This window comes from Hevea brasiliensis, chromosome 5 (genome assembly GCF_030052815.1).
Source record: "Hevea brasiliensis isolate MT/VB/25A 57/8 chromosome 5, ASM3005281v1, whole genome shotgun sequence".
Lineage (NCBI taxonomy): Eukaryota > Viridiplantae > Streptophyta > Magnoliopsida > Malpighiales > Euphorbiaceae > Hevea > Hevea brasiliensis.
In genome coordinates this window covers 13707513-13732156 of record NC_079497.1, presented here as the reverse complement: position 1 = coordinate 13732156, position 24644 = coordinate 13707513, and the positions used below count along the sequence as shown (strand labels likewise).

The following is a 24644-nucleotide window of genomic DNA, read 5'->3' as shown; positions in this document are numbered from 1 at the left end:
GCATGTCACAAATTAATATTCTGAAAAAACAGTTGAGTGATGAGTTTGAGATAAAAGATTTGGGTGCTGCAAAGAAGATATTGGGAATGAAAATTACCAGAGATATAAGTGATGTGAAGCTTTTCTTGTCTCAACAGGCCTATGTTGAGAAAGAGCTTAAGCGTTTCAACATGAATAATGCTAAGCCTGTGACTGTTCCGTTTGCTGCCCATTTCAAGTTATCTGCAGACATGTCATCAAAAATAGATGAGGAGATGGAGCACATGTCTAGTGTTCCCTATTCGAGTGCTGTTGGTAGCATCATGTATGCTATGGTATGCACCCGACCTGACATTTCACATGCAGTTAGTGTTGTGAATAGATACATGGCGTGTCCTGGGAAAGAGCATTGGCAGGCAGTGAAATGGATTTTGAGGTATTTGAAGGGTACTACAGATGTTGGTCTGACATTTGACAGGGCCAAGATGAGTGATTTAGTTGTTGGCTATGTGGATTCAGATTTTGCAGGGGACTTAGACAAGAGGAGATCTTTGACAGGTTATTTGTTTACTCTTTCTAGAAGTGCTATAAGTTGAAAGGCAACATTGCAAGCTACAGTTGTTTTGTCTACCACAGAGGCTAAATATATGGCCTTAACAGAGGCAGTAAAGGAAGTTTTATGGTTGTAAAGTTTAGTGGGTGATCTTGGGTTGATACAGAACAAAGCAACAGTATTTTGTTATAGCCAGAGTGCAATATATCTCACAAAAAATCAGATGTAACATGAGCGAACTAAGTACTTTGATGTCAGATATCACTTCATTCGAAACATTGTATCTCAGGGGATTGTAGTTGTGCAGAAAGTCTCTACACATGATAATCCGGCAGATATGATGACCAAGGGAGTCCCAGTCAGCAAGTATAGGCATTGCCTAGACTTGGTTGGTGTTTATAGTGCTTAGTAATGTCCTTGCGAGGGCATATAACAAGACAAAGTGTTTGTGATTATTTTGTTGATGATTGAGGGAATTCAACCCAAGGAGAAGAATTGTTATTTTGTGGCTTGAATTTTAGATATATTTTTCAGGGACCCAAATTGTGACCCGATCCGAAAGTTTCGCGCTGCGACCCTATTGAGATAAAAAGCGAGATCTGTGGTTGTCGCGTAGGGCACGGGCCGATAAAATATTATAATATTTTACCATCTGCAGTAGAGTCGTGAGATATTCAAAAAATACACTGGGATTAGGGTTTGAGAGTTTTGAGTGATTGTATCTTACTCTTTTCATTATAGTGGAATAGACCTTACGGTTGAATCACGTTAAATCATGTGTTATTCTTCTTCTCTTTTCTATACTGTATGATTGTGCGACTTGTGTGTTTACCTTAAATTTGTGTGCTTGTTATAACAGTGCTGACTTTTATATACAGATGGGAGGTGAGATTGAATGAGAAAAGTTTCCCTTAAAACAATCAAAACATTGTTGTTTCAGTGATTTTTTTCACAATAGCCATTGTTGAAACTACAGGAGTTTGGCCATTTTTAAGTTACCAGGCGGAGCTAAATGGTAAGAAAACTTTCCCACCTAACCCTTTTTCACCTCAGCTTGCCAAGTCAACATCATGCCATCAATTACGCACACCTCTCCCCTATTGGATTTAATTGTCAAAAATTCAAAAGTTTATGTATAAAATTGATATAATTAAAAGTGTTGAAGAGAAATGAAAATGGAAGGTAAGTTTAGACTACTTGAGATCATTAGGCATTTTTCTTATAAAATTTTCCATTTGGGGTCATCACATAACTTCCACAAAGGAAATATATTATGAAAGAACTTTTTATTTTAATTAGGAATTTTCTCATTATTTTCATTGGGTTATTTAACTTAGAAACTTCCTTATGTCTGGCTTTTTTTTTTTTTGGTCCATGTGAATTATTCTTTGACTCTGCATGAAATTGTATTAACAATTACATTCCCAGTAGCTTAAAATTATTTTCTGCAGTGGCTGATACAATCATCACAAAGACATGAACTTCATAAACTGCAAGCACTAAAATAATGGGATTCAACTAAAATGCACATAAAAAAGAGCACTGACCGGTAGCTCTGAGTCTCCTCCCCAAAATCAGGACTCCCAATGCGTTGACACCAGCTGCGGAAAGAAACAAACAAATATGTAGAATAGATTTTCCATAAAAAAAACATGCTAAATTGTACATCAGAACACCTAAATGGGCAGAAATCCATACTGTTTCAAAGACTCATCTACCATAATTGCAATCACTGCTTCTTCATACTGCTGGTATTCCTTATCACTATCACACATAACCTCTTTCACAGCCATCCGTAGATCTTCTGCAATTTTTTGACCAAGAGAATGCAAAGTTATGGCCACAACTTAAATTAATATAATCTTGCCAATCTCTTCCATAAAACACAAGCCCAATACCACTTGATAGCTCAAGTTTTCTGATCAAGATTAATAGCCTAAAATTCAAGAATTTTGAATCGTAAGTTTAACAAGTGTTTGCTACTCAGTACTTACTGCTTAGCTTGCAAGTTAAAACAAAAAAGTAGGAAAAAAAATTCACAGTTTTATGCTTTCTGGTCAGTCATTATCAAGTTCATAAAAAGCAGGTGAGTTATCTCTATATCTACGAGAGGTCAATTGAGATCAAGTAAAACAGCAAACATGTAATCTAAGGATGTGAAATTATAAAAATAGATTCAATAAAATTTTAGGCCGCTCCCCATCAAGGACTAAATAGAAATAATAAGAGTCAAAGGATCTCATTTTGAGGTCTAAAGGAACTCCAGCCAGAAAAAAAAATGACATTCAAACAGAAAAGGTACAGAATGGCAAACAAAATCACAAAAGATTTTTCAAAATAAAATTACATATGCTTGAAATCCCAATGGAGCTTCAGAAACATAACTACAAGAAGCATACCTGCATCATCTCCCTTCATGTGGACTAAGAGATACCCTTGTTCAAAGCCATTCCTTTGACCGGATATCATAGATAAAAATTTAGGGGAAGCATTAACATATTGTTGAGGCACTCATCGTTAAAGGGCAATACTTCTGCATAAGCAATTTGTTAGACTGCAGGCTTCTATAAGCAATTTCATCCCATATGAGCAGTACTCATAGTTTGTGCTAGAAGTTTCTCCAGTCTGGAGAAATGGAAGCTAATATCTGGTTTTACATGGGTATATGATTTGACTGCAGGCTTTTTCCCCAACTGATTCTTTCATTATTTGGCTTCTTTGCTAATTTGGCCATAATCTCAAGTCCAAGGCTCCAAGCAATAGTTCACATTCTTGAACATAGGCAAAACAATAGCTTAAACAATAGCTTAATCAGCTGGTTAATATTCAAATCCCATGAGACAGTTGGAATAAAACTAAAGTTAGCAAAGTCATAAGAAGCAAAAGAGTCAGAAAAAAAAAATAATAATAATATCAAAGCGACGGTCCAATTCTCGCAAAGAACCTATGGCAGTTGTCTGCCAAGAGGGGCATGGGACCCGTGTATGATTTCAAAGTCGAAAGGGAAGGAACTGGCGGAGGGACGAGCTCGAATTGGGCAATTCCATGTTTGAGTTGCTCAAGGATATTCTCCACATACTAAATGAACTGCACAGACTCGTGGAATACATGAGAAAGTAGATAGGCAATAAGAGTATATGAATACAAATTCTAATTTCGAATTATTGTTTCAGGACTACACATTTCGTTCTGTTTCGTAGCCGAGAGAGTGAAGAGAAGAATGGAGTAATCAAATCATAAATCAGAAAAATTCTCTCATCTAATTAAGAAAGCGAAAAAGAAGAACTCGTGGGAAGCTTAAGTATACCGTTCCCAAGCTTTGTCGCCATCAGACACGAAAATCATGACGGCTGATGAAGAATGCAAGAACAATGATTATCACAATTCCGTTGTAGTCTAGTCGGTCAGGATACTCGGCTCTCACCCGAGAGACCCGGGTTCGATTCCCGGCGACGGAAATTTGATATTTTCGCCTTATTAAAGTTAATTATAAACATATTTAAGATCATTCATAAAAAAAAAAAAATCTATAATTAAGTCTTTTATGGAAGTTTCTATGGTAACATTATTTTTTACAAAGTTATCATTATAACAATTATTAAAATTTTATTCAATGGTGAAATGAAGTGAGATAAAATCAAATTAATTATAAAAGACAATTATTTTGCAATTACTATTACAAGAAGTGTACTTTTTTTTTTCCTCAACTTTCTTTTTTCTTTATGGTCTAATCATTTTGTATTATCATTTGCTAGCCTTTCTTTGTTCCTTTAGGTGGGAAATGACTTGTATTTCCTTCCCAAAAAGTGGATCTATCCATCCCCTCCTGCAGACAAGGCTGTAAATAAATTTTATTATTTTCTCTTTTGCTTGCAGATTGACATTGATTGGAGAAGGATATGCATAGATCTGCTTTAATTTCCTAGGCTTGTTGCCTCTCTACTTAGGTTGGTTTTGAAAGAGACTTTGGTGACCATGATGTGTTGAGTGGTTAGCAGTAGCCAGTGGATCTTCAGCCGAGAGAGAATGAACCCTCTTCTGTTTTCTATCTAGTTTTCCTCCTCTTAGTGAAGATTGGTTTTAGAAACATCTAAGTTAACATGTGTGCTCTTTTTGGTTTAGCAAGGCTTCGGATCAATTTGTTTTGGTTAGTGGATGCTCGTGGGGTTCAAATTAGAAGTTTGACTCGGAAGGCGTGAGTGGAACGCTGAAGAGTGTCATCGGAGGAATTATTAGGTGTACCCGATGCATATATAGTTATATACCTTCTCTCACAATCATGTGGGACCCACTTCTTATATAATAGAAAGGAATCACTTTCTGTGAAAAATGAAATACTATTTTTTTGTGAACCGGATATACCTAATAATTAGCCGCCTCATCATTGCTATCCTCAACCTCTTGTTTCCGATGAGATTCTTCCCTTGCTTACCCTGAGTTCCAGCAGCTGTCCTTATGTATTTTGGTTTCTGAAATGAGATCTCCTTTAATGCAATAGACTTGTAGATAGGTATGTGAGTCTATCCTTCCCTTCTGAGTACTTTCTTCCACGAGAAGCGGTGGCATTTTAATGACGTAACAACACAGTGAACGGCGATCTTCTACCTCTAAAGTTGCTAGTCTTGTATTATTTGTACGAGTCTTTTATTACTAGTCTTCTGGGCTAGTATTTGAGCCAATCCTACTTTGTATTGTGATGATTTGGGTTCAGTTTCTGCTTTCAAAAGGCTTGTTTTTAACCACTTTGTATTGGAAATTTAACATCTGTTTATTCCACTCTAACAAATATCTATCTTCGAAGAATATATATATATGACGCATCTTTTCAAGTAACATTCTCTTCGTGCAAGACCAACTTTAGCATCCCGTGGAAGCAACACCGTCTAGAATCTATCACCGGGCAATTAACTGTCCGAGGAGGGAGTGAATAGGTCTGATTCAAAAATGCTTTTGGTTTTGATTTTTAATAGTTTTGATTTTGAGTTTTAATCAATATGATTTCGGTTTTTTTTTCTGGTCCAATTGAAAATATAATTTTTAAAAATATCATAGAAAATGTTTTTATCTCTATAATTAAGAATAAAAAATAAATAAAATTTCAATAACAATTATTCAATAAATTTTATTTGTTTTAAATATTGTACATTGTTAAATTACATTGAATATAATAAAAAATAGTTACAATACATAAAAAAAAATATTATCTGTCATTTTTTGCTTATAAATTGAAAAAAAAAAATAAAGTAAAAGTCAATATATATAAAAAGAATCCATTACAATATACAAAAATACATATATTTTTTTAACTTGCATATCAAAAAATATATATTTAATTTTTTTTATATAAAAACAGAAAAGCTGTTGTTAATGGTAAATAGTGGCTAGTGATTAATATTATCATAAAAATACTAAACCTATTCAAACTAAAATATATTTTAAATTTATATAATTTTTTTTTTATGAAAGGCTCAATATATCATACTATTTTCTTGTCAAACAATTAAAGTAAAAAATCACAAAATGAGTAGACGAAAATACTTGAATTTGATTCAGTCCACTCTTTACACCTTAAAAAATAAAAAGTGATAAATTTCAGAATAAGTAAATAGAATAATTTAAATTTGAGAAATCGAACAATTTTCTAAAAAATTTTAAAAAGTAAAAAAAAAAAAAAAAAAAAAAGAATACAAGACTGTATAAGCAGTGACGAAACTAAAAATTTGACGAAACTAAAAATTTAAGTTATGAGAGGCAAAACTCAGTGCGTTCGAACACAAAACATTGGTCAATCTATCTATAGTAAATTTCATAACTCAATAAAATCCTAAGACTATAAATGAAATTGTCAATTAATTCTATTGGATTATTGGATTGTAGGTCATTTAAGTATCTTTCAACTACTAGAATCTTCTATCCCATTTTACACCTTAGATATCCACCCCAATACCTTCTTCTTCTAATTTATAACACCTTCGAGGAACTAACCTTCCCTGCCATTTCTTCTAATCTAGTCAACTTCTTCGAAATCATCACCTTTCACACACCACAGAAGTCCTTTTTTTTTTTTTTCCCCTACTTTCATACTCATTATATTATTACTAATTAGCATTGAAATAATCACCAAATTAGCAAAATTAAAAATTATTTCTAGATTTTGCTTAAAATTTTTATGCCCATGGAGATGCTCTTGGTATTAGCTTTAAAAGCAAGAAACAATCCAAGGACAAGGAGTACTAAAGGGTTATCAATGTGGGGTGAAAAGCCCTATTATAGCTTATCCACTCTGACTTAGTCTTTGAAGTGCCAAGTAGGGGTGGCCACAGTCCAGCTTTCAATTGGAATCGAATCGAAATCGATTTGATCAAAATCATATCAAAATCGATCAAAATCGTAACTCACTTCAAACCGGACCGAAACTGTCTTTCTGCGGTTTGGTTCAGGTTCATATTTTTTAAGAACCGTGAACCGGTAATTTCGAAACGGATTGAACCGACGATTTTAAATTGGATTAAACCGACGATTTAAATATAAAAAAATTCAACAAATATATTACCTCACTCCTAATTCATTTATATATATCATTAATTCTCTACACAATTATTCTCTGCATTTTCTTCAATTCTTAATATTTTTTCAATTTTTCTCAAATTCTCTAAATAATTATTTTATACACTCATTTTAATTTCCAATGCTCTCTCAATTTTTCTACTTTATTATTTTATATACTTACTGAATTTTCAATACTATCTCAATTACTTTGTTATTACTTTAAATCCTTAATAAAATTTCTAATACTCTCTATTTTAATTTTTTTTCTCTTTTATACTTTTTAATTATCAATTATTATATAATTTTTTAAAAAAGGCAAGTAATAGAACTATTTTTTTTCCTCTAAATGCTAAAGGGATATTTAGGCAAAATTAAGTTCATATACTTTTTGTTAATTTCTTTAAAAAAATTAATTTCATCTCTAATTTTTTTAATCATGTTCAAGTCTTTATTTATTAAATTTTTCTTAAAGATAAATTATTTTCTTTCTTTTTTTTTCTTATTTTATTTTGATTGAAAGATTTCTAAGAAAAATTAAAATATTTTTATAAATATAACTTAAATTTTGAATCAATAAATTTTTTTTTTTAATTTTTTTTGTCTAAGCTACTCTTAAACTATCCCTAAACCGTTTTCAAACCGTCCTTCAAACTGTCTTGAACCGTTCTTTTTCAAACCACCCTTCAAACTGTTTTAAACCGGGGCTTAAACCGGAACCGGCGGTTCAGGAACTGTCTTCCAAACCGTTCCCTAACGGTTTGATTCAGATTCATGATTTTATTAAATCTAAACCGACGATTCAGGAACCGTAACCACCCCCTAGTGCCAAGTGTCACGGGACGGGAGTTCTAGCCCCGTGCGGCACCAAGGTCCCCCTTGGCCAGGGCCCCTAGGTCAGCCTCCCCCTATCTGGCAAGCTCGCATAAGCCCAAATAATAAGCATCTTCGAGGTTTCTGGCACGTACCTGTACAGATTCACACTAGTTAACTCCATAGGGCAAGAGACAGCTTGTGACGGCCTTGCCAACTGCCAAGAATAGGAGTGGGGAACTTCCGAACCATTGCATTCTCCCCCACCCAATCCCGCAAACGCCCTCGTTTGCGTGCATTCACGTCCCTTTCCTGCGCAACTTGATTACACTCCCTCGCACATAGGAGTCCACACACCATTCGTTGCGCTCGCCCAACACAAACACTTGAACAGTATGTTGGCCACCAGTTTGCCAGTACACTCACTCACTTCCGCACGCAGACGTCCTCTAAAATGCCTTGCCAAGATTCATCATGTTGCTCGCCAGATGCATACCAACTGCTACATGATAGGCCGCACTTGTCCCTCGGATCGACCCCTTTCTTGTCCGATGTGGGATTGAGAAACCCTTGTCTACCTCTGTCCCATTGAGGCCTGACATTCTCCCCCACCCGATTCTAGCAACACCCTTGTCGCCATCGGCACCCTACCTACCCCGGTCCTGTTGGGGCGCTTGGCGTGATTCGGATCGTCTGGGGCCTGCTCTGATACCACATTGTCACGGGACGGGAGTTCTAGCCCTGTGCGGCACCTAGGTCCCCCTTGGCCAGGGCCCCCAGGTCAGCCTCCCCCTATCTGACAAGCTCGCATAAGCCCAAATAATAAGCATCTTCGAGGTTTCTAGCACGTACCTGTATAGATTCACACTAGTTAGTTCCATAGAGTAAGAGACAGCTTGTGATGGCATTGCCAACTGCCAAGAATAGGAGTGGGGAACTTCCGAGCCGTTACACAAGGAAGGGCTCGTCCCTTGGCCCTCTAACCTTTCTTGAGAAATACACCGCGGAGTGGAAACAAACGACCTCCCCATCCTTTGACATGCCACGTGTCATCCATCCGTCACTTCCTAAAATAGAATCGTGTCAGCTGGTATTCCTTATCACTATCACACGACCTATTTCACTGCCATACCTAGATCATTTGCAATTTTTTGAGCAAGGGAATACAAAGTAGTTATGCCCACTACTTAAATTAATATTATCTTGTCAATCTCTTCTATAAAACACAAGCCCAATACCACTTGCCAGCTAAGTTTTCTGATCAAGATTAATAGCATAAAATTCAAGAATTTTGAATCATAAGCTCAATAAGTGTTTGCTACTTACTGCTTAGCTTGCAAGTGAAAAAAGTTCAAAAAATTTTCACAGTTTTACGCTTTCTGGTCAATCATTATCAAGTTCATAAAAAGCTGGTGCTGTTATCTCTATATCTATGAGAGGTCAATTCAGATCAAGGCAAACAGCAAACATGTAATCTAAGGATGTGAAATTATTAAAAAAAGGTACAGAATGGCAGACAAAACTAGTGTATCATAAAAGATTTTTCAAAATCAAATTATAAATATGCTTAAAGTCCCAATGGAGCTTCAAAAACATAACTACAAGAAGCATAATAGCATACCTGTATCATCTCTCTCTTCACGTGGACTAAGAGAGATACCTTATTCGAAGCCATTCCTTTGACCTGATTTCATACGTAAAAATTTATAGGCAGCATTAATATATTGTTGACTGTTGAGGCACTCAACGTTAGGAGCAATACTTCTGCATAAGCAATTTATTAGAATTTAAACAGAAAGATAACACCATGAAGCTTTCAAAAAAGGCAGTAGACTCACATAATTATGAGAGCTATGCAGAGGATTTAATTGGAGGCGACAAGCGTTTTCACAAGTCTACCTAATAATCAGATATATGCTAAAAATAAAAATTTTATTCAACATACCGACCAGTTGAAGATCATTTTCATAATTATATGCTTAATGCTTAAGACTGAACAATCTGTGCTGACATAGTTGTGCTAGTAATTTCTCCAGTCTGGAGAAAAGGAAGCTAATATCTGCTTCCATATCTATTGCTTGTTAAGCGTTCTTTTTACATGTGTGTGTTTTGACTGTAGGCTTCTTCCCCAACAGATGCTTTCATTATTGGGCATGTTTGCTAATTTGGCAATAATCCCCACTCCAAGGCTGCAAGCAATAGTTCAACAATCTTGAAGATGGACAAAACAAATAGCTTAATCAGCTTTTAATTTTCAAACCCCATCAGACGGTAGGAATAAAACTAGAGTTAGCAAAGTCATACGAAGCAAAACGGTCAGGAGCACGAAATAGACATCGGCGGCCATCCCCAGTAATTTTCTGAACTGAATTGTGCTCAACTTTTTTCATCGCCGGTGTTCCCTTATCTTTATTCGAAACAAAACCATTAAAATGCCACGTCAATTAACAAACATGAATCCATAAGTCGCTTACAAATATACATGACCGGAATTTGGATTAAGGTCTTAAAATGTGTTAAAAAAATTATGAGGAAAAAATAAGACTCACAGCAACGATCCAATTCTAGCAAAGAACCGACGGCAGTTGTCTGCCGAGAGAGGCATGGGACGTGTATGATTTCGAAGTCGAGAGGGAAGGAACCGGGGAAGAGACGAGCTCGAATTGGGCAATTCCATATTTGAGTTGCTCAAGGATACTCTCAGCATAACGCTAGATATACTCAGTGAACTACACAGAGTCGTGGAATCCATGAGAAAGTAGACAGGCAATAAGAGTATAAGAATACAAATTTTAATTTCGAATTACTGTTTCACGACAACACATTTCGTTCTGTTTCGTAGCCGAGAGAGTGAAGAGAAGAATGGAGTAATCAAATCCTATATCAGAAAAATTCTCTCCTCTAATTAAGAAAGCGAAAAAAGGAAGAACTCGCGTAGAAGCTCAAATATACCGTTTCCAAGCTTTTTCACCATTAATTGTTGATGCCGCTGATAAGAACATAAGAGAAAATGAAAATGTTTAGCACAACAAATCCGTTGTAGTCTAGTCGGTTAGGATACTCGGCTCTCACCCGAGAGACCCGGGTTCGATTCCCGGCAACGGAAGTTTTTGTTATTTTTCTGATTAAAATTAATTATAAACATATTTTTAATAATTTTAATATATTTCCTGTAATTTTATAATGGACTAAAATTAATGTTCCAATTTGCCTAATTTCAATTAATTTTTATTAACTCTTTGCTAATTAAATTATTATGAGGAGGAGAGCTTAATAACTATAAAATTGGAAAAAATAATTTTAATCAATTAGATAAAACTAAAAAATAATTTAATTAATTTAACTTAAATTGTTAAAATTAATTAAATTATAATTTCACATTTTTTATGATTAAGTTTTTTTTTTTCCATTTTAGGTAAACCAAATCACATTGGCTGCAAAATCAAACTACAGGATGCTACATCCATGCAATGCCTAAAGTTAAACATGTTTTAGGCACATTGGCCTTGAATTCAACTGCTATCATGCTAGACAACAATGATTAAGCCAATTAAACATCATCTACAGATTACCTAACGCAACAAACACATGACAATGAACCAAAAATGTCAAATCCGTTTGCGTCCGCGGCATCTGAAGTTTGTGATGGAATTTACATTGTTTTCCACTTCCAACTCAAATAAACTTCTTAAGTTGTAATTAAGTTTCCAAAAAAAAAATTGTAATTAAGTTGAGGTTAGTTAATATAATGTTAAATTTGAGTTGATTCAATTTTAAAATTAAACTCTTAAATTTCGATTCAACTCAATCAAATTTAATTTTATAAAATTTGAATTTAACTCTTTAAAATATTCAAAATATTTAGACTTAACTTTTTTAATTATAATTATAAATTTAGAATTTCAAATATAAATTAATTGAGTTTGAATTATATATTTTTAAATTATACATCAATATAAAGAAATAAAAGTGTAATTGAGATAAATTTATTTCTTGACTCGAGTATTACATTTTTTAAATTTGATTGATTAAACTATTCAACTAATAAGCAATTAGTCCGTTATCAATCTTTCTAGAAAGAGAACTTCCTCTCCTTTGTACTTTTTTTTTTTTCTGAGACTCATTAAGGTTTTTTGCCTTCTCATAGACTTTTCTCGCCCGTGGTCTTCTTCCTCCCAACAATGGGTTTTTCCTCCCCACCCCAAGTGAGCTATCGATGCTGAGTTGTTGATGGTGGCTATAAGGATTTTTTGCTGTTATAGATCTTGTGTTTTTGCTAGGGGTTGGTATTCTCAGAGACACTAACGGTGCCCTTTGCTGGTATTTGGTCATTTCATAGTTACAAGAGACTGAGATATTAGAGCTCTGTCATAATTCTTTCTTCTGGCTATTCTTAGTCCAGACTGCTTGACGTCACCTGAATACTAGTTTTTGTTTTTTTGCCTTATAGATATCTAGATTTCTGCATTTGAAAAAGAAAATTAGCCTCGTTTACACTCTTCATATTTGTGGTGGTATTAAATTTAAAATCTATTTCCCGGCGAGAGAGAAATAAAATTAATAAAATAGGTACCATTCTTTTTTTTATGGTAGAAAATAGGTACTAATCTTCAAATTTATATATTACTATACCATATTTTTATTAATTTATACTAATTGTATAGAAAATTTTATAGCCATTTTATTTTAAATAAATTAAAATTTAATGTATAAAATAATTATTAAATAAATTAATAATATTTATTTGTTAATAAAAATAATAAAATGTAAATTAAATAAATAAATAACAGAATAAGCACACAATGTCCACCATGAAAAAAAAAATTATGGCGGCTGGCGTGGAGTCGAGCCCTAGGGGCTCGGACTAGGAGAGGGGTCGATCGAGCCGATCACACGTGTATCAGGGGCTATCCACGTGCTAAATATTCAGGGACCCAGGCCAGGGCATGTAAACCATTAAGCGAGAAAACTGAAGAAAAATAAGAAGAAAGCATTAGTATTTAACGGCCAAACCGAAAAAAGCTGGCTCATAATAAATGCAAGTCCCTCTAGTCTCCTCTCCTCCTTCCCTCGCATAAGAAGTATCGACACCATTCTCTGACGATCTCCCCGATGCTTCACCTCTCCCTCATTTTTGCTTAAATAATATTTCTCTCTCTCCCTCAGTTGTTGCGTTCTCTTCCTTCACTTTCCCTCTTTTAGATCATAATCTTCTCTCTACACTGAGATCCCAATTTCACTGTCAGTTTCTGGTAATTTTCTTCTAACTTCACCTTCTGATTTTCTTGTTCCTGGAAAATTTCTTTCTTTTTCTACGCGATTGTCAGATTTATTGTTTTTTTTGTGGTGTTTAGATAAGTTCTTTTTCTTCTATTTCTGTTTATCCCTGAGAGAATGGTGAAGAAATGGGAAAATGATTGGTTGAATAATTGTGTTTTTGCTCTGAAAAAGTGTGGATGAGCTCAGCTAACTTTAAACTGTTGTAATTGCATTTGTTTATTCTTTTATTTCACCTGTTGCTTAGTAACCAAATGGAGCATTACCTTTTGTCGAATATGAAAAGAGTGCATTTTTACCTCGTTTCTAAGAGATTGTCATGTCTTTCTTTTGCAGATTCAATTGCTCTTGCAGCTTAATTTGGAAGTTTAAATATTTAATTGGCAGATTTTGTTGTGAAATTTGGAGCTTGTAATTGTTGGATTAGGAGAATGGCTTCGGTATCTCATTCTCCAGCTGCATTCAGTGGAACTTCAGCTTCGGATCTTCTTCGGAGCTCCAGTAATGGAGTTAGCGGCATCCCTTTGAGGACCCTTGGGAGAGCAAGATTCAGCTCGAAAACGAGGGATTTTTCAGTGGTTGCCAAGATTAGGAAAGTGAAGAAGCACGAATATCCTTGGCCCGAAAACCCCGATCCTAATGTGCCAGGCGGAGTCCTCACTCATCTTTCACCTTTAAAACCTTTAAAAGACAAGCCAAAACTTGTTACTTTGGATTTTGAGAAACCACTTGTTGATTTAGAGAAGAAGATAACTGATGTAATTCACTTCGTGTTTGGGGAATTTGAATTTTGAGTTGTGAGATTTTGTCTCTGGTTTCTTAACCACCGTTTTTTGTTTGCCGCAGGTGCGGAAGATGGCAAATGACACTGGTTTAGACTTCACTGATCAGATTATCTCACTAGAAAATAAATATCAACAGGTTTGATCAATTTCTCAATAAATAGTGACGTAAAATCAGTTTAAATATAAAATTAAGAAATATTCTTATGCTACATTTGTTGACTGAATTAAGACCTCAAGTTACGAAGTTCTGACCATAATATGCTTTTATATTAACATTAATTAGAGTTAAGCATGAAAGAAGGCAAATATTATTAATTTTAACCATTCTGGTTTGGATGTTTGGATTTTGGAAATTGGAATATGCCTCGCTGCTCTTGCTATTCATTTATTTTGTTTTATTTTAATTTTTTTATGGAACTTGGATTTCTTCATGTTTAAAACCCTATACTAGCGTTATCTATTATTCACAAATTTATAAGTTTTCCAAGCATTGACCATTGAGTGGCAGGATGCTTGACTTTTGTCTGCTTGCAATATCAATTGTTATTTGAAATTAGTAATATTGTGCCTAGGCAGGAATTGGGACTCTTTTCTCACTGAGGAATTTTAAGATATTTGCCTCTATATGTGACTACTTTATAATCAAATGAACAAGTAGGTAAAATTTAAATTATAATGGATCTGGGGCAAGTTTAAAGTGATAATTTAAATTTTAGATTCATGATATTCATAACGCTTATATAGTTCAGAAAGGTAGATATCTATAATTGAACAACAGTGATTAATGCTTATTTTGCCTGAAAGATATGTATGATTAGGAAATTGCACATAAATTATAGAACAATGCAAGTGATGCACATTATTATAGCATTTTTATGGTAGATAATTGTAAGTGGAATAAAGGACAATCCTAATTATGCTTTTTATTGTTCAATGTCTAAATTTTAAGGCCTCATCTCCATATTGATGAAAAATTGTATAGCAGGCTTAGGTAATTATATTCAGATTTTGGCAATCATTAATGAGTACTGGATGCTGGAGTATTTTCACGACCTCCATTTTTTCTTCTGTTTTAAATTACAGGCTCTAAAGGATTTGTATACACATTTGACCCCTATACAACGTGTGAATATTGCACGACACCCAAACAGACCCACTTTCCTTGACCATGTATTTAGTATTACCGACAAGGTATGCTGTGTATAAGCTGTTTAACTTCTAGATTCTCAGTATTTGTGTTATTTCTTTGTTGAGTTCTTTTACCTTCAGGTTGATGGATGTTTTAGTGAATGTCTCTGTATCCTGATATATACAGTTTGTGGAGCTTCATGGAGATCGAGCAGGATATGATGATCCTGCTATTGTTACTGGTATAGGAACCATAGATGGCAGAAGATACATGTTCATGGGTCACCAGAAAGGTAGAAACACAAAAGAGAACATTATGCGCAATTTTGGTATGCCTACACCTCATGGGTATGTTCAGTTGTACAGTTTTCCACCTACTTTGAAATAGATACTGATTTCTGTTCAACTTGCTATGTTGTCAACCTGAACAGTAAAATATTTGGCATCTAAGACGAACTGAGAAAATTTTAACTTTGAACAGCTACCGAAAGGCCCTACGCATGATGTATTATGCAGACCACCATGGGTTTCCTATAGTTACTTTTATTGATACACCTGGGGCATATGCAGACCTTAAATCTGAAGAATTAGGCCAGGTAATGAACAATTGTAATGTGAAGCTTCCATTTTTTTTTTTTTTTGGTATTTTACAATTTAGTTTCCCAACTAATTTGGCATTAAGGCTTAGTTTTTGTTGTTTTACAGTTTAGTTTCCTAAGTATGACAAAAAGTTCAGTTTAATCCCTATATTTTTAATGAGATATATTTCTGTTGACAGAATGATCCTTTTATTAAAATTTATTTACATCTTTCATCCCACTAACAGTGAATTTTGACAGAAGACTATTTTGTTAATAGAAAACAATTCTAGGGCACTAACTTGTTTCTCATTAAAAGTAGGGGGACTAAACTGCGATAAATTACCTTTTTATTGTAGCTGCTGACTCAGTTGTTCTCTTTGCTATGCATATTCACAGGGTGAAGCTATTGCCCATAATTTGAGGACAATGTTTGGTCTAAAGGTACCAATTGTTTCTATTGTTATTGGGGAAGGTGGCTCTGGTGGTGCTCTGGCCATTGGCTGTGCTAATAAATTGTTGATGCTTGAAAATGCAGTTTTCTATGTTGCCAGGTAATTTGTGTTTGACCTCACTCTATTTAATAACCTGTTCCTCATCTTTTTCCTTAGTTATAAGGACACATGCACACATATTATGCTTTAGTTTGTGAATATTTTGTTTTTCTTGCAACAATGCCTGCTGACCCACCTTCCCACCCCCCCTTCTTCTTCCCTTCCACACCTTCCCCCCCTACCCCCTCTTTTTTTCCCCCCATCTTATAGTCCTGAAGCATGTGCTGCAATTTTATGGAAGACTGCTAAAGCTTCGCCAAAGGTTTATATAGCCTCCTCACTTTTGACGTTGTCAATTTGAGGACTCTTAATTGATTACAGAAGAGTGAACTTTGTTTTCCTATGCAGGCTGCTGAAAAGTTGAAGATCACTGCTACTGAGTTGTGCAAGTTGCAAATTGCAGATGGTGTCATCCCTGTAATGATCTCCTCTAGTGTCATATCTTCAGCACTTTGCACTTTTCTTCCCTTCTTTCTTCTTTACATTTACATTTATTATGTTTTTCTAATTTAAATCTTTTGAATGCCATGATAAAATGTGTGTTTTCCAGACAATAACTAGAGGTAAATTGGGTTTCTGGGCATATCTTGTGAAGATTAAATCCTAATTCAAATTCAGTTACTGCATTGTCTTTTTCCCACCTGCTACTTCAATTTAGTTTAACTTTCAGATCTTTAAGATAGTTTCTTTGGCATCTGAAAGAATTTTTGTTCAATTTTAACAGGAACCACTTGGTGGTGCACATGCAGATCCTTCATGGACATCACAACAGATAAAGAATGCAATTAATGATGCTATGGACGTGAGTGTCATTTGTTCTGGTCCTTCTTTAACAATCAAATTTGTCTAATCATGTCCTAATAAGAATTCTACATACATATGGATGAATCAAGGAAAAAGGCTCCATATAGTTAACTCGAGCTAGATTAGGAATAAGTGAGTTGCGTTGGGTTTTATCCTAATAGTGATCCCCGTGTTTTTACAGGAGCTCCAAAAGATGGACACACAAGAGCTACTAAAACATCGTATGCTTAAGTTCCGAAAAATTGGTGGGTTTCAAGAGGGAATCCCAATTGATCCTAAAAGAAAGATCAACATGAAAAAGAAAGAAGAACCTGTTGCAGGAAAGACTCCAGTTCTAGAATTGGAGGGTGAGGTTGAAAAGCTGAAACAGCAAATTTCAAAAGCCAAGGAATCATCCAGCAAGCCTCCAGAGTTGGCTTTGAATGAGATGATTGAAAAGCTGAAAAGGGAGGTTGATTTTGAATTTTCTGAAGCTGTTAAAGCCATGGGCTATAAGGACAGGTTCGAAATCTTGAGGAAAGAAATTTTGAAAGAAAATTCACAGGACCAACTTATGCACCCAGTTCTAATGGACAAGATTGAAAAACTTAAGAATGAATTTACTCGGAACCTGTCAGCAGCTCCTAATTTTGGAAGTCTGAAGTATAAACTTGATATGTTGAAGGAGTTTTCTAAAGCCAAGAACATCTCAGAAAAGAACAGCAAAAGTGTGACATTGAAACAGGATATTAATAAGAAACTTAAGGAAGTTATGGATCGGCCTGATATGAAGGAGAAGATAGAAGCATTAAAGGCTGAAGTTCAAATGTTAGGAGCTTCCAATGAAGGCAAATTAGATGAAGAGGCAAAGGAGAGAATTGTCACGATGAGGAAAGAGATAAAGGTGGAACTGGCAAATGTTCTTAAGTCCATGGGTTTGGATGTTGAGATTGTGAGTTCAAAAGCGAAAGAACTTGGTGAGCAGAATCCTTTACTAGACTTCAAGGCTAAGGTAGAAAGTTTGAAGGAACAAACTAACAAGAAAATTGAAGATCTAATAAACTCATCAGATCTTAAAAACATGATTGAGTTGCTGAAGGTAGAGGTAGCGAAGGCGGGAAAGAAACCTGATGTGGCATCAAAAAATAAAATTGAGGCTTTAGAACAACAAATAAAGCAGAGGCTCTCAGCGGCTATTAACTCAACAGAGTTAAAAGAGAAGCATGAAGAGCTGAGGGTGGAGATTTCAGAAGCCGTAGAACATGCTGGAGGATTAGATGCAAGTCTGAAAAATGATTATTCAGAGGAGGGGAGTTCCAAACACCACGGGTCAAGAGTAGAAATTAATTTGGGTGCAAATCGAAGCTTTGCTTAGAGTGAGTTTGTTTCTTATCATTTTATTATTTATTCCGTGATTGATTAATTAGATATACATCTTTCTGCTTCAAGTTTTGCTTAAAACTTAGCCTTTTATGAGGGCATGATCTCAGCAGGATCTCTATTCTCTTCTTTCAACTTTCTTTCTTGAAGTCGCCCGAGTTCCATTGCACATTCAGTTTTTCTTGTTCTCTCATAAAGATGATTGAAACATCTGAGTAGTTGTTAGGAGCTCATTTAGTAAATAGGGTTACTACGTATGACATTAAGACTTGCTGAATCTATAAATTGCATCGCAATGCTACCCAATTTCATAATTACAGTATTTGTCTGCCATTGTGCAGTATTTGTTTTGTAGGTAAGCTACTAGGGAAGGTGGCACAGAAAAAAGTGCTGTTTTTTTATTACAGCAGGTAGAACTACATCAATTTCTTTTAGTTGGATCATACTTCAGCATTGTACCTCCACACTGCCACTGAAAAGGAGAGAATGCCCTGTCGTTGCCCCTTACCAGGGTTAACTAGGTTTTGCTTAAATGGGAACATGAAAATCACACAGCATTATATCTTTTTAAGCTAGCCGAAACATTTCCAATTTAAATTAAGCTTTTTTAGTTTATCAATTTCCACATCTCTTTTTAATTTACATTGTTTAAGTTTTGTGGTAAAATGTGTTTCTGTTTTCATTTATAGACAACAATTTGTGTAAATTATGCGAGTTTCCTGGAAACTAGTAACATACTTTCAAGCATCAGGAATAACATACTCGTCTTTTGGCTGTGGTCATTGAAAAATCTTTTATTTGGGACGAATCTGATAATAACCTATTGCATGAGCCTGGTGAGAATTTGGTGATGTCTTACGGCTAGTTGTACAGCGGTAGTGCTGGTGTTCTTCAGCCGGTAGTTATAACAGTAATGGCAATTATGATGATACTGTTTGCTATGCCTAGATGGTGCTCGATGCTTGAATTATTTAAGTTTGGTGATTTAATTACTCGATTAAAAGAAAGTTTGGATATTATCGTACAAGGGAATGATACTTTCAGGACGGTAAGCCAATTAGAAATTACAGTTGTTTCTCTGAAGTTTGACATGATCATATGCGAACAGGTTATCCCTTCTTTTGCATCACTAGGCCCCCGAAGTAGAAACAATAAATCCTCAGGAGTGTTTGGAGGGGATAATAACCCACAGTTTGGGAGGGAAAAAAAGGAGTAGCATTTCTTGGCACCATACGTGGCTGTTATCATTCTCAATCACATGCAAATCTCATGAGTTGCCATCTTGAGAGGGTATCGCCGCAGTTTTATTAAAGGCGTCTGGCGAGGTAAGGCTGCCTCGTCTCGCCTGGGTGAGGCGCTCTGTAATTTCAAGGGCTGCGCCTCTTCCAAAGTAATATTTATTTTTATTTTTTTATATTTTTTTAAGATTTATTTATATTACACCTTTTTGTGTATTCTTAATTAGAAAAGGAGTTTTTAATTAGTTTAATTTTAAGAGAAAATTATGTGTATATATTTAAAATAAATAAAAGTTATTTTTCTCTTCTACAATTCAGTCCACCAGCTACTATGGATAATAATTACTCTTCACTAATCAAGGAGTCAAGAATTTCCTCGAATATGCACTGAAAGCTTAAACCTCTTTTAAGACTTCGGTAATCACATTAATTTTCGCTTGCTGTACGTGTTTGATATTCTCTATTTTTTATATAATAATTAAATTTTCTTTAAATTTCATTTCCTTTCTATAATCTATTTCTTTTTAATATATATTTTTACTTGTTAAACTAATTAAAAATATGATAATTTTATTTTAAAAGTATATATATACACACACATATAGCGCCTCATTTCTAAGCCGTCGCTTAGTGGTGGCTCTCGCCTGAATAAAACTGGCTGTTTCTGATGTAGAATCAGTTTCTATGATAACCGAGTCGAGTGTCTAGGGGCCAAGATTGCGTGAAAATGCAGGCTTGACTAACAACTCTAGCTTTCCCAAGTTCTGCTGATTTGCACATTAACGTAAAAGGGTGTCCATCTACTGCCGCCACAGCAATCCCGAGCTATTACTGCTTCATATGCGTGGTTGTTCTTCATGTCCGTAGAACATATTCCAGAGCACCTACTTTCTCCAAGGATTTATCGTTTAAATTTGACTTTGATTCTTTCATTTAAATCAGGAGCGGTGACTCGTGTCTGTGACAGAGCACAAGTGAATGCAGTTAACCAACAATCAATATTTTCAAAATCAACAATTTCCTTCTCATAAGCATAATAATAACAGATACCAGCCATTACAATTCCATATATTTCGTACAACAAACATGATTAAACAAAAAAAAAGGGCTTCAATACAAGAAAGGGATAACAGCTTTTCTAGCCCTGGGATAATCTTCTCCAAACTTGTCCAGATACCACTTATGGTTAGCAAATGCCCTGGGCATCAAGTTGGCACATGTGTAGAGGAAAAACCCAAACCCAACCCAAGACCATGTCATCACACTCCACCCAAGCCACTCAACAATCTCCCCAAAATAGTTGGGACAGCTCACCAGCTCAAACCACCCTCCTCTTGGTACCTTGTACCCACCATTCTCTCTCTTTAACCCCATCAAAACCCTATCAGACCATACATTAATCCACATACCCCACAAAAACACCAATAGCCCACCGAAAAATTTCCACCAGAACCGCCCATCGCTGTGATAATTCTCCTTGTAATGAGACACCCACCTAGCTTGCAAGTAAGCATTCAATAAATTAAACCCAAAAGCCATCAGGGCCACACTCACTGGAAATCCAGTACCAGATTTGGTATTCCGCTGAGTGGTACTCAGGTAAAGGCTAAGAGGGTAGAGGCAGGTGCGGTGGAAATAGTGGATGAGAAAAGGAGACATAAGAATCAGTGCTTTGGAATTCGTGGCATGTTGGCCGAAAGGAAAGAGGAGAAGGGTAAGCCAGAGAGTGGGGCTCTCCATGAGGAACCATGCCAAAGGAGGGGAGATAGTAGGGCCCCAGCCAGGGCGATTATGCTTGCCATATGGGGCTTGAAGGAACCTGAGGGAGATGAAGGTGGGAGGTCCTATAAGGAAGAAAGCAAGGAGGGCGTAATGAAAGAGGCTCTGATCTGAGAAAGCCATTTTTTTTTTTTCTTGGAAGGGGACTCAAGAATCAAAGAGGGATGCTCTATAAAAAGGGCATCTTTTGGATCATGGAAATTTGTTGTGATTATTACCACAGAAATGGGTTTCAGAAATGTCAAGAAAATGATTGCAGAGGTAAACTGTTGGGCAATTTAACTCAATAATGCAAGGCGGATGTGAATATCCCGTTGAAAACAAGGAGTGTGTTGGATTAGGGTCTCGCATACTTGGACAGTGGACCCCTCTAATTGAGGGATTGCATCTTGGTTGTAAATGTGAGTAAATTTTTTTTTTAGTATTTAAATTATGCCATAATCTTCAACTTTTAAAACTCAACAGTTCTGTCTTTGAATTTTGATTGGTAGAACATTCAAGTGTTTTCATTTAAATTTTCGTTAATTCGTCCGAGGAATGACAAAAATACTTAAAAGTAAATATTTTATCTTAAACAAATTACTTTTCAGTCTCTTAAGGATGTCAAAATTAATAAATATATCCTTAACTTTTTAAAATCAATTGTTTCATCCTTAGATTTTTCCTTTCATCCAATTCAAAATAGCCCCTTAATTTGATAAATATGAGTCCATTAAATTAAAAATTTTAAATTTAAATTATAATTATTAAAAATATAAATTAATTACTTTAGGTCTTAAAAATTTTCATTTAATTATAAAATTTCCATATATTTAACAAACTAATTCTTAAATATTATAATTGTTTATAAATTGTCCTTTAATTACAAATTCATCTTATGTTGTCTTTCTACCTCGCCCCTCAACCTCTTTAACACATATATCGCTTTTAGTGTCTGTTTTTGCTTAATTTGTTTTTTGGATTTTTTTTTAATTTTCGTTGAAATTAGTTTAAATATTATTGTGGATTTGTTGAAATATTTGATTTGAATATTGTTATCTTGTCTTATTTATAAATAATTATAATATTTAAAGATCAATTTATAAAAATATAAAAAGGTGCTATATGGATTTGGACATGTGGCTGTGTGGGTGAATAGGAGAGATAAATATGTTAATTTTAACATAATTTAAGGATGAAAAAATAACTTACTAATAAGGATATTTTAGTCATTTTTTAGATAATTATCAATAAATTCATGGAAATACGGAGAGAATGAAGGATTAAAAAGTAATTTTGTTAAATACAATTATCACATGACAAACGAAAATTTCACTTTTATGGATAATAAAATATCATAAACTTATTTGTAACATCTAATTAAACTCAATTTAAATTTATGATAAAATTAATATAATTTTCTAATTAATTTTAAAATAATAATAATAATAATAACTTTTTGTCGTGATCGAATTTAACTTGTTAAAATATTAATTTATATAATTTTTTAAATTTTAACATAGACAAATCTATTCATCCAAAGAAAAAAAAAAGGGAGAGATTTGAATTTTTAATTACTTTTTGTGAATTATATACCAATTTTTAAGATCAAATAATCTTTAAAGATAATTGAAAATAATACATGTTTTTCAAAATTTTTTGAAGAAAATTGAAATTTAAAATTTTATATTTAATTGTAAATGGAAAGGAATTTTCCATATTTTCCATTCTCCAATTTACACTTGCAAGATCAAATAATCACTAAATGCACAGAAAACCATTTCAAAGAAAAAAAAAACTACATATTTAAAGTAGATAAATGACTACAGGATTGTAAGGCTCTTATTTATGAGCTTGGATAACTGTTAAGTGCAGTGATAATTTAGGTTTCATTTTTGAAAAAAGTATTATTAGAAGAGATAATTATAAATTTTTAAAGAATTAATTTTTTATAAACAATAAAACGGATATAGAAAGATACCTTGGTAAGTTGAAGAAAATTTTACATTTCAATCCATGGTTTGGCGTACCAGTGATTGCTGATAGTATTAATTACTAATGGAACTTAGTTTTATTAGCTCTATTGCTTTCAAGGAGCTTGATTTTAATAATAACAAAAATTTATGAAAATATATTTAATTTGAGCCTTATTCTTAGATTGTCTTAAAAGATATAATGAAATAAGCGCTTTATATATATATATATCTTTTACCCTTAATGCATTCTATTCAAAATGCTTTTAAAATTTAATAAATGAAGATAATTTGTATGATATTTCAAAGATTTTTTTTTTTTGGCTCAAAATAATTTTTAAAAGTCTCTTGCAAAATCTTTTATGTTGTTGAATTTTTTTTTTTCAGATTTCTAACAATTCAAACAAGCCTTTTTACTTATATCACATAGATCTGGCATAGGGGATGTTTAGTTTACCTAACTTATCTCATATAGCAGGTGATAGCTGATAGACATTCAAACAGGTAAATTATAGTGTTTGATCAGCTCTATTTTTAGAGCTGTTTCTCGTCAGCCGATAGCTGATTTAGTTTTATTTTTTATTTTGATCATATTATCCTTTTTAATTTAACTTGAAAATTAATATTATTAATATTTTTATTTTTTTATTTATTATTTCAACTTTATTAAAATATTTTTTATTAATAACATAAAATATAAAATATTTATTTATATCTAAAAACTTAAAATTAATTATAAATTTTTATAATTAATAATAATAATAATTTTATTATTTTATCCATATTTTTAAAATTATTTAATTATCTTAAAAAATAATTATTTTTTTATTTCAATAATAAAATGTAACACCCCTGATTTTTTATATATTATTATTGGGCTTCGTGTAGGTATCCTCAATTCGCGGAAATTCGACAGTTGTCCGGATCTGTGAATTTCCTATTGAACACTCACTGGAAAAGTCTCCGAATTGGATCGAGGTTTTGGCTACCCCACCATTGTCAGGCATCCCGAGCGCGTTCCCGAAGTCGGAATCGGCAAAGGTAAACCCGAACCTTGCTTTTTCGTAATTTTCTAGTGCTTAAATAGGATTAAAAATTCATAAAATATTCGTGGTAGCTTAGAAAATTACGATTCTTTTTGCAATAGCTTAGTAATATTGCTAAGGACATGGGGCAAAGTTTTATAATTTTTAGAGCTTGTTTTGGCAATTTTAGCAAAAAAGATCAAATATAAGGACTAAATTGAAATTTTTCAATATTTTGATGAATGATAGATATGATGGTACCAGGATGGTCTGT

The 24644-nt window shown here is 34.0% G+C and overlaps 2 protein-coding genes, 2 non-coding genes and 1 pseudogene across 5 annotated transcripts; 3 read left to right on the top strand and 2 right to left on the bottom strand.

Moving 5' to 3' along the window:
* Nucleotides 1-1315: 1315 nt before the first annotated feature.
* LOC110667989 (OVARIAN TUMOR DOMAIN-containing deubiquitinating enzyme 3-like) lies at nt 1316-10865 on the bottom strand (annotated as a pseudogene).
* On the top strand, nt 3918-3990 carry TRNAE-CUC (transfer RNA glutamic acid (anticodon CUC)). The gene has a single exon. It is a non-coding gene; the product is annotated as a tRNA-Glu (tRNA).
* A 59-nt stretch (nt 10866-10924) lies between the features above and the next one.
* TRNAE-CUC (transfer RNA glutamic acid (anticodon CUC)) lies at nt 10925-10997 on the top strand. The gene has a single exon. It is a non-coding gene; the product is annotated as a tRNA-Glu (tRNA).
* Nucleotides 10998-12908: 1911 nt separating this feature from the next.
* On the top strand, nt 12909-19184 carry LOC110667974 (acetyl-coenzyme A carboxylase carboxyl transferase subunit alpha, chloroplastic). Of its 2 annotated transcripts, XM_058147053.1 has the most exons (12): nt 12909-13143; nt 13505-13926; nt 14015-14089; nt 15037-15144; nt 15269-15429; nt 15563-15677; nt 16059-16213; nt 16424-16475; nt 16562-16630; nt 16938-17015; nt 17199-18372; nt 18718-19184. In XM_058147053.1, exons 2-11 carry the CDS (start codon nt 13600-13602, stop codon nt 18369-18371), a joined length of 2313 nt encoding a protein of 770 aa, XP_058003036.1. In that variant the 5' UTR covers nt 12909-13143; nt 13505-13599; the 3' UTR covers nt 18372; nt 18718-19184. The 2 variants fall into 2 exon arrangements, with proteins under 2 accessions (XP_058003036.1, XP_058003037.1); XM_058147054.1 differs by lacking the exon at nt 18718-19184 and having other exon boundaries at nt 17199-18551.
* A 1431-nt stretch (nt 19185-20615) lies between these two features.
* LOC110668017 (steroid 5-alpha-reductase DET2) lies at nt 20616-21696 on the bottom strand. Its single transcript, XM_021829042.2, has one exon. The coding sequence runs from the start codon at nt 21514-21516 to the stop codon at nt 20725-20727; it is 792 nt and encodes a 263-aa protein (XP_021684734.2). The 5' UTR covers nt 21517-21696; the 3' UTR covers nt 20616-20724.
* Nucleotides 21697-24644: the final 2948 nt, after the last annotated feature.

Bases quoted from the DNA above. Each gene is read 5' to 3' on its own strand.
- LOC110667974 (XM_058147053.1), top strand. From the start codon at position 13,600: ATGGCTTCGGTATCTCATTCTCCAGCTGCATTCAGTGGAACTTCAGCT. The intron at 15,678-16,058 runs GTAATGAACAAT...GCATATTCACAG, and splicing joins AATCTGAAGAATTAGGCCAG to GGTGAAGCTATTGCCCATAA. The intron at 16,214-16,423 runs GTAATTTGTGTT...CCCATCTTATAG, and splicing joins GCAGTTTTCTATGTTGCCAG to TCCTGAAGCATGTGCTGCAA.
- LOC110668017 (XM_021829042.2), bottom strand. From the start codon at position 21,516: ATGGCTTTCTCAGATCAGAGCCTCTTTCATTACGCCCTCCTTGCTTTC.